This window comes from Curcuma longa, chromosome 13, assembly GCF_044706935.1.
Source record: "Curcuma longa cultivar G26 ecotype Majalengka, Jawa Barat chromosome 13, ITB_CL_G26_1.1, whole genome shotgun sequence".
Classification (NCBI taxonomy): Eukaryota; Viridiplantae; Streptophyta; class Magnoliopsida; order Zingiberales; family Zingiberaceae; genus Curcuma; species Curcuma longa.
The window spans coordinates 2976831-2987163 of NC_133873.1; the positions used below are offsets into that span (position 1 = coordinate 2976831).

The window sequence follows — 10333 nt, forward strand, 5'->3', positions numbered from 1 at the left end:
AGTTAGCATGCATAATCTTAATTATATAATTATCAAATAATCATATAATCAATCTTACAGAAAATATAATATAATATAATATTATTCAATTCAATTCTAACCTAACAAAACTTATTTGATTTTATTATATTATCCTTATCCAATAAAAGATAATATAATGTTTTTCACAAGCCACTGCTCCTCTTCCATCACGGATGTCGTGGAAGAGCGAAAGAGAAGAACTGACACCACTGCCAATCGTTGTAAGTTACCATCGACCAATGCCTTCATATCGCAAACAATCCACATGCAAAACGAGTTGTGCCCTTCGTCCACTCCTCCCTCACCTCTACTCCTTCCTCGCCTGAGATGCCCGTCTCCACACATAAAATCGCGAGAATAATTAAAAAAAAATTATTATTAATCATGAAATTCAAAAAAATTATAAGCTTCCAAATTAATCAAATCCCCTCTTTTGCTAAAGTTGCTGATGTGGTAGACATTCTTCATTACTTAAAAATTAATCATTACCTAATCAAATAGGATTATCAACAGTAACTTTCGATAGATAATTAAAATTAACAATGAGAACCTTGAACTAAACGCACCTCAACGTTATTGCTTATCGCTAGATCATTTATTGGTGGCTTGCTCTCTGCTAAAGAATATAAACTGATATAAAAATATTAGGCACGGAAGTGGGATTGCTCATCGCTAGATCATTTATTGGTGGCTTGCTCTCTGTTGAAGAATATAAACTGATTTACTGACAAATCCTAATTAGCTTTATTGATTATCTCTTAGATGAACGATTTGGTCCTATAAAAATTTCTCACTGACTACCAGAATAAATCAGAAAGTACACGCACCAACCAACTCAAACGCCAAACATCCTTTGATTAAAACTGATTTAATAATATTAGGCATGGAAGTGGGAGAGATGACAAGACAAATTAATCAAACAATCCAATTACAAATGATATATCCCTGTAGATTAACGAAGCACCCATAAATTATGACGCATCATAAAATATTTTCCTTCAATTAAATAAAAAATCTGAAACATTAACGATTAGACAGTGAATCATTTGTATTTCTAGATTTATCTAGAGATGAACTAGGGACAAATCACCTACCTCCAGAATTAACTGGAATACAAAAAAATAAAACTGATACATTTTACAAGTATTCCCTACATGTTTATTTGGATGTCTTGAGTCATTGAATATAGCTCCTCATTTATGATGATTATTATCATTCCCTTTTTATGGTTATTTGGCTCATATATGTAATCTATTAAATAAAACAATTCAATTAGCAAAAAATTTATGAAACAGAGTATTTCTCTATTATAAGAAATTTGACAAAATGCAATGTATTAAAAATGAAAATTTAATCACAAGACATTGCCACAGAAATTATAAATTGTCAATCGAAGTAGAAATCTTACAAATGCATACCTTATTACCTACCGAACAGTAAGAAAATTATCACCTTGGAATGCTTGACTGTAGAATAAAATAATTTCTCAGTATTCTTCTATAAAAAATAAAATTTATCATTCCAACGGTCCCACACGATCGATCCCACGATTATGTATGAGAAGGTAAATCGAGAAACTACAGTTGATCACAACAAAAGAGAATATTACCTGACTTCACCGAGATTTAAATCCTTGTCTTCTTCTGCAACTCTGCTTCGTCATAACCAACTCAGTTATGTCTAGGAAGTAATTTTTCAATATTCAATTAAACCATCCTTGTAACTAGAAAGAAGCACTCACACGGTGAGTGATACATTTTCAACATTTTAAAACAAGGATACCGAATGATGATGTAAAACAAATAACAAACTTGAGGAAAACATACAAGTACCATCAGCACTTTTTGATATTCAATAGAACCAGTATGCTGTCTCTATTAATGATTTATAGATAACCAATGAACAAGTTCTTGATTATACTTTTAGTACGTCTATCTTCAATAAACACCATCCTTCCCTTTTATTAATAGACCATGGAAAAATATTTCTCTAGGCACTGTTATTGGTAGTGTGCTTATGAAAATGTTTATATGCAAATTCAGATGAGAATTCAGAATATTCTAAGCAAATGCAGTACTCTTACATTCCAGACACTAGTCTATCTGTCTCTCTCGATCTTTGTACATGAGACGCTTCAGCAATTGAAAGTAAGCCTAGGGACCAGGTTGCGTAATGAATCCCTTACAAGGCATATGCTTATGTTCTTCATACTACAAGTAATAGTTAACCTCAGCAAGAATAGCATCTTACTTTGGTGCAAATGAAGAGTCTGATAGATGGAGTATTGAAATTCTGAAGTGATTGAGAGATTACTACCATAAAGAATAGCATCTTACTTTCTGGTGAAATAATGGAGATTAAGTGAATAATTTACCATTGTAATGCAGAGGTTCCTCAAATTTCTGACACGGAGATTTCTTCTACTCTTCAACAAGAAATGCAGAATTGCAAACCTTAAGTCAGTCTTTCTCAAAGCAGAAGTCGAACACTGTTTAGGCCATTTCATTCTTTTCTGTCAGAAGGATACTCTGGCACTGATTAGAGATGCATTCCTCCTGTGCTGTTTAAAATCAGTTACAAAACAAACCTCAGGCAGAAACATAGAATAAGTTGTGTCCCACCTGACGAATGTTGCAATATCATAGAGATTCTGCAACCCAGCATTCCCATAATAGACCATGGAACTCTGTCTAGAAAACATGGTAAAGTATATAGTTGCCAGGAAAGTGTGTGAAGCTTGACAATCGATCAAAAGTTTTACCTACGAGGAATATTGCCTGCTGGATAATATAGAACAGAATCTAAAAGACATTCAACATTCCCGGCTTGACCATTAGCCAGGTGGAAGAAATGATTAATGGAACATATACTTACTGTGAAGGACACATAAATGAACTTACATGATAATGTCTCTATTGATTCATTAAGGCTATGATGAACCAGAAACCTCACTACAAATAACGTTAAGAAAGATTAAGCAATGAGCAACTTGTAAATGAACCTGAGGATAAAATTTATTTTGTAGGAAGTTCAGTGTAGTTTAAGGCTAACTAGACATTGTAAAAATAATAGTTGCATGGTTATCCATATCTTACTCAAAAGTAATTGGGACTGTATCCATATTTTATTCTTTCACATACACGTCCAAGTATTAGTTGCAGTATTTGGATGGCTAAGTTCGATTCATTTGATAACTTCTGCACAATTGAACTTATCTTGCAACTTAGTCATTCTTTAAGTAAATGCATCTAAACTAAGTAGATGTAGGCAATCGTGAGGCTTACAAATTAAAATTAGTATGCTTGATATATATATTTTACATGAGTGGTAAAATGTGAAATATACACCTTCAACATAAAGATATCAATCTTCTATGTTAAAATCAAACAAAGATAAGCACAATCAAAGGAAACAGAAAGCAACACCAACAGATTTCTAGTCGGTCCTAAGATTAATTGAATTGATCTTCTAATTAGATATTTCCTAGGATTTTGTCTCGATTATTTTTTCACTAGAATTAAATTGGTAGAATACAAAGGGCCACTTGAGCAAAAACATGAAAGCCTTCAATGGATAACAATCAAATGAAGCTAGGTGGACAATACTAAATGCATTTGTGAGAAACTGCAGCAATTTGTTCTAGGTTACAAGTACAAAATGAAGGGTAAATAATAGAATCATAATTGGAGCAATATCAGTCCCTAGGGTATAGTAAATGGCTAGTAAAGATACAAAAGTTGTCAAAAACATTATAATGCCCAGTTAGATCTATCAGAGCCACATCTACGCATGCTAGCCTGCTAGGAATGTTGTTGCACTGTTGGATTGATTTGAAGGGGATCAAATAATACCATGATTATAAAGTTTAAGATTAAAAAAACACATTATACAACCAACTAAAAATAAAATCCATTGGATTCATCTAAGCACACAGCCTAACAAAGAGGCAAATAAGTAGAACTAGCCTAAATAACAAGTGAAGATGATTTAGTTCAATCTTCTTCGCTTAAATGAGTGTAGTGCACCTCCATCAACATCATATGAACCAGATGTGCTGCTTCTACCTCTCCTCCTATTGCTAGGAGATGATCCCACACTTTGAGGTTCTGCTGGGGTCTCAGACATAACAACATCACCTTGTATCACAGCCATGGTGCTAGAACCAGAGGCCTGATCAGCAGACAATGCTACTTCCGCTAGAGGCCTGCTAGCGAGAGGTTCAGGAGTTGGAGGATCAACTGATGTAGATGCACCATTTCCCGCATTACGAGTTAACCTTCCAACTACTCTCTCAAAGTCAGCTGCGATAGAAGCTAAGCGATCAACACCACGGTCATGCATAAACTGGTGCCAAAAATTAACACCATCTCGAAAAATAGAATCTGTTGTACTTCTATTTGAGCTAGGCACATTGTTTGCAGGCTGACTAGGATCTCCAGCTACGGGTCCACTTTCAGGATTCATATCCCTTTGCAGTCTTCTTGGCCTGAGCCTAATCCAAGCTCTGCGTTGAACATTTTCATACAATTCTTGGAGATGTGGGTTTGCGTATGATTCATATCTACTACCACTATGGAAATGCTGATCAAAGAGGCGTCTCCATGTGGCCGCAATTCCCTCACCCAGTCTCCTTGAAACAGGCCAAAATTGCTGCCTAAAGCTTTCTAATCTATTTCCACATGGCCTTGGTGGTATTTTAACAGCAGATTCTCCATCTTCCACAGATTTCTTCTCAACATCTGGTTGTGAACTCCCCCTACCGTAAATAGGTGTGATATTTGATTCATTTACCTCTCCCTTGCAGACAGGGCATTCTTTATGTTCTGAATGGACATGCAACCACTGATATATACATGGCCAGCAAAATAAATGGCCGCATGATGTAACAATAGGTTCCACAGCCATATCAAAGCAGATGTTACACTCAAAGTTAGCAGCATTTCTTCCTTTTTCTTCTCCTTCTTCTGAAGCATCTGCTGCTTTGTTTTCAGTCTTCAATTTATGCTTCCCATTGCATTCTGAAGGTCTTTGGGAGCTGACTACATCAGACACTGACAGTTCAGGATTATGTAATGATGGGGATGCAAAACTAAATCTCTCATTAACCTGCGGAAGTGTAGACCGAAATCGTCTGTTTGGACGTTCAACGAACCTCCTCAAACAAGAATCTGACGGGCGAAGAGGCTCAGGCCTTGAAGAAGCTCCACCATTTACAGACAGGAAGTCACTACTTGGAGAAGAAAGTGTTGGATAAAAGCTAAAAGTAGCTGTTTCGTGTTCTTGTGAGCTTGTCGAGCCAGTAAAATAAGGCGGCAAATACGCTACACCATCAGGTGGGAATATCGGCGGCGATGTAGGATCATAAAGAGTTTGGGAGTTGACATCCTGGACTGAACGCGCTTCAGTTTCCTGTGCAGCGGGTGAGGTATGGATAATAGGAGGAGAGTATGAGGCATCAGCGCCTTCAGATTCAGGGGGTAGTTCAAACTGCCAATATTGCCCAAAAGGAGGTAAGTAGGGGGGATCCGGAGTGACATCTCGATCCTCCGGGAGAGTAACAGGCAGCTCAGGATTGTACTCCTCGTGCGAGGAAGGGTACGGAGCGGGGTGAGACTCCGATGGTTCCACAGCGCCGGACATAGGAATTGATGAACCCCTTTCCTCGACGGTGGTAGTAGGAGACGACGACCAGAGCAACGAGTTCAGAGAGAGATCAGACCCTAGATCGCGACTGCGAGGCGGCGGCGAACGAGGTAGACCCAAATAGAGATTCAGATCCATCCTCCTGCATCCAAAAAACCGCAAATCAAAATCTTTGTCTGATGCACCGCAAACCAAGATCAAATGCTGGCCCTCCCAGACTAATCTAGGGTTAGGGTTCCGCATCGTTCGACGATTCTACCATAAAACCATCTGCACGTATTTCGTCCAAATCAAACGCGAATCGACGAGAAAATTTCGAATGGAAAACAAACACGATCGAATAAAAATAGAAGGAAGCTTTGATCAAGGAAGGCTCACCAGGATTCGGGAGCGGAGCGGCGACTACTTGGAATTGGGGCATTGGGTTTCCTTTTTTTCCGCCCGCCGCCCCCCCGCGGCTGCCACGGGACGAGGAGAGTCTTAAACCCTTTTATAGGCACGACCTCAGCGAAGTAGATGCGCCAGCGCATCCAGTATCGTCCGATCAGAATACGGATCCAACGGCCAAGATCTGACGTAGGTAATCGCCAAAACTGGCGTGGACGGTGAGTAGCAAAGCCAAGAGCTACAAGAACTCAGTTTTCTTACCTCTGTTTACTTGGAACAATGGAACGGGGAAGGAGAAGAATTCAAAACTAACAAAAAAAACCCCTAAGAAAGTCGAGGAAAAGAAAAGAAAAATAATATTCAAAAAAAGAAAAATAAAATGAAAAAAATACAATCTTCGACGAGATGTTGGGGCTGCGCAAGGCAACCTCACAAGGCGGTTTCACATGGCAAACTCATGTGAGGCCGTCGCACGTAGCCTAGTGAGGTGACATTGCGCGGGGCCGACGATCATGGTTGCACGATACAATCTCGAGTCATCATCATAATCATGCAAGGTGATCTTGCACGGGATCGTCATCTGATAACTTTAGATTGTCATCTGTGGTTGCTCGAGGTCATCATCCACGATCACTCGAGATCGTTCTATAGTCAGTTGCATGAGAAAATTCAATTGTCCAATTGAAAATTAAGAGGAAGGAAATTATTTTTCCTTCCTATGGATGAAAATATGACAAAAAATTGATTCGCGAATGGACTTGTAAATCCATATACTCATTAGGTGAATAATAGAGGAATGGAAAATAATTCATATTTTTAAGAAGTAAACGTGGAAAAATTTTGGGCCGTGATTTATTTTTTTATAATTTGTATTTCCGTCCTCGCTCGCTTGCCTGCCGACAGACGGATACCTGACTTACACGTGCTTGACCATTCAACGCAGGGTGGGGTCCACTGGTTTGTCGAATAACAATTAAGGCATGTGAAACGGCTGATTATCGTGAGTAACGCAACGCTTTGCACAGCGATAGCGTGGGTTCCTGGGAATCTAGAGAAGGATTTATATGTACAGCAACATAATGGTAAAATACTTTAAAAAATAATTAAGAGAATCAGAATTTGAATTTCAATGTATATTTTAGAAATTAACTTAACTTCTGAGTATACATTTTTAAATTTATTTAATAGATAAATCAGAAAAAAATATATCATCTACTTATAATCAAAATTAAAAAAAATGTGAAAAGAAAAAAAAATTGGACAATTAGCCCTTAGGCATCAATAGAATCTACATCAAAAATTTTATTATTGCTTTATGTTAAAATCAATCAGTTAATTGGCAATGCTGAAGAGAGTGTTCCATAAAAAAATATTAAAATGATAATAAATTTGGAAAGATAGTTGCTCAACTTCAATCTAATATCCTCTCAATTCTTTTATAAAATAGTAGAATCTGTTACCCAGCGACTCCATACGATTGGTCTCATGACTATCTATGATGAGATAAATCGAGAAGTTACAGTTGACCACGACGGAGAAGGGCATTGTCTCGGCTTCATCGAGATTCAAACTCTTACCCACTTTTACAAGTCTACTCCATCATAACCAACTCAGTTATACCCTCTCAAGGAGCATATATCATGATAACATTCTCCATAAAGATGTCCTCTAAGTACAAAGCTCACTTAGGAAGGAGAAATTATGTCATTTGAGAAGGTCAAATTCTACGTCGAATTATCCACCGTTTGTAGTAGCAAAATAAGCATGAGAGGTTGACATCAAAGTATACATAAATTGTATTCTAGATTTATCTGATGGATGAATCAAAAAAAAATCTACCTTCAAAATTAACCATACTAAATTCAGATATCTAAATTATCAAAAAAAAAAAAAATCACCTACTCACCCTCACTTTCCTCTTACTTTATCAGCTTAAATTATTATCACTAAAATAAATAAATTCCTTTTAGTTAAGAATCCATATTAGTAACCAAACAATATAATTTGTGAAAGTGAAGGGAGTTAAAGTGGCATGAGATGGGTTAACACTTAACAGCTCTAATGGGTTGCTTTAACATGAAGGAATGCGTTAGTTGAGCTGTTTGTTGTGGCAGAGCCCAATAATGCTCGAACTCCAATCTCGAACAAAGACTTTTAAAAACTTAAAAGATTGGTATATTGTAGAAGAGTAAGAGATGAAAGAATTTGTAATATCATAAACGGTATAAGTTCAACTTAGATAATTAAAGATATAAAAAATAAAAATCTTATTTCAACTAAATATGATTTAACATATAAAATATATAAATAATGATAAAAAGTCTGATTGGAAAGTCATTATCCTTTTCCTACAACGTCAACTGCTCGATCTTTATGGAAAAAGATGAAGCGGAAGTAAGAAGGTAGTCTTTCAAGAGAATTAGGATAATAGCGCCATAAAATCTTCGTCGATGGGAAACGAAGGTAAAATGTCAATTAAAAATCTTAAATCCTCATAGGATCAAACCCTATACACAGAAATCCGATCTGTTATCTGCCTATAGATAATAACGGATCGTTTTGCATATTTAATCCATAATCGATAATTTGAAACCCAATAAACCTTAATTAGATCACTTAAATGGGTTCGATCCGTATCCACATATACAAATTACAATTAAACTTACCTTAAGAGATTAAATCCAACAATCTTCTACTTGGGCTACATGTGATTTGTATATGATATACAATTATAACTTTAGTTGATATTAAACTCTATGGGTATAAAAATACCTCTGTAAATAATCTGGTCTATTAATTTCATTGGTATAGGACTAAAGAAGTTATAGCTACTATATATGCATGTAACAAACCCCAATAATAATCATAATACCAATCATTAATGACATAAATCAAGATGTGGATATATAGTATGGAAATTATATGAAATGTGATCAGTATATGTCAATTTTCAATTGGTCCTGAATGACCAAAAATGATCTCTTCATATTTGTAAATATTTTATGCTAAACTGCAACAACAAATCATGATCCAAACCTTATGATTTTAAAAGGAATCTATATTATATTTACAAACACCAAATGCTAAACTGTAGTAGTAAATCATGATACTTTATTTCAGAGTGTCAAATAAACATATAAATACCCATTAATATTTTAAACTTTAAATACGTACAATAATCAAAATAAAATATTTATCTTTATTAATAAATATAAAATAATAAAATATATATAGATTCCCACTAGATAAATTCTTCTTCCATAAGGAGAACCCTCATATCTACAACATGCGTATGAAATACATTAGACACTAAGCCTTTTGTGAATGAATATGTCAATATGGAATCTGTATATAATATGCTTTATTATCACTTGACGACTCTGAACTTTTTCTTTAACCACTAGAAATTTGATGTCGATGTACTTGGACTTCAACGAACTAGGATTGCTCTTGGCATAAAGTTCTGCGGCTTTATTATCACAGTTGATCCTCAATATGTCATCCACATACAAAACAAGTATAACAAACTTGCTCCCACTGAACTTGACATATGTGTATTAATCAACAGAGTTTTCTCTAAATTCAAATAAAATGACCACTTGATCAAATTTTTGGTACCATTTGTTGGATTGCAAGAGTGCAAACATAGTCCCACATCTAAAGTACATGGAAAAAATAATGGGGTTAAAAGAATGAAAAGTATCTCCATTGGTATGAGGCCTTTTGGGGAGAGTCCAAGAACAAAGTCATGAGGGCTTAAGCCCAAAGTGGATAATATCACATCATTGTGGAGATATTTTGATTCCATCGGTACTAACAAGTGGTATCAGAGCGAGACCGCTATTCACCGGACTAACCGCGGATGAGTCATGATCCAGATCTAATCATGTGGTTTGAACCTTTAACAAAAGAAGTGAATGCTCCCGTGTCTAAATCAAGAGGACCAGACACCAAGTGAGAAGTTCTAGTAGGTCGGGTGGACCGAGGGGCAAAAAAATCCTAATTGCGACTAGGTGGGAAGTCCTAGTAGGTCGGGTGGACCGAGGGGTAAAAAGTCCTAGCTGCGACTAGGTGGGGAAGTCCTAGTAGATTGGGTGGACCAAGGGGCAAAAAGTCCTGGTGGGTCGAGGATTCAGATATTAAAAAATGACGTTGAGGGGGGCCTGTGGTCCTTTGTTTGAGGGGAGGATTGTTGGGTTGCAAGGGTGCAAATATAGTCTTACATCTAAAGTACATGGAAAAAATCATGGGGTTAAAAGGATGAAAAGTATCTCCATTGGTA

General features: G+C 36.4%; 1 protein-coding gene across 1 annotated transcript; it reads right to left on the bottom strand.

Moving 5' to 3' along the window:
* Positions 1-3850: 3850 nt before the first annotated feature.
* LOC141843762 (uncharacterized) lies at positions 3851-6194 on the bottom strand. The gene is made up of 2 exons (XM_074731793.1): positions 6043-6194; positions 3851-5806 (listed from the first exon to the last, which is right to left on the bottom strand). Exons 1-2 carry the CDS (start codon positions 6192-6194, stop codon positions 4009-4011), a joined length of 1950 nt encoding a protein of 649 aa, XP_074587894.1. The 3' UTR covers positions 3851-4008.
* Between the last annotated feature and the right edge of the window lie 4139 nt (positions 6195-10333).

Coding starts and splice junctions, on each gene's coding strand:
- LOC141843762 (XM_074731793.1), bottom strand. CDS start 6,194: ATGCGCTGGCGCATCTACTTCGCTGAGGTCGTGCCTATAAAAGGGTTT. Junction 5,807..6,042: donor CGCTCCGCTCCCGAATCCTG/GTGAGCCTTCCT, acceptor TTTTGGATGCAG/GAGGATGGATCTGAATCTCT.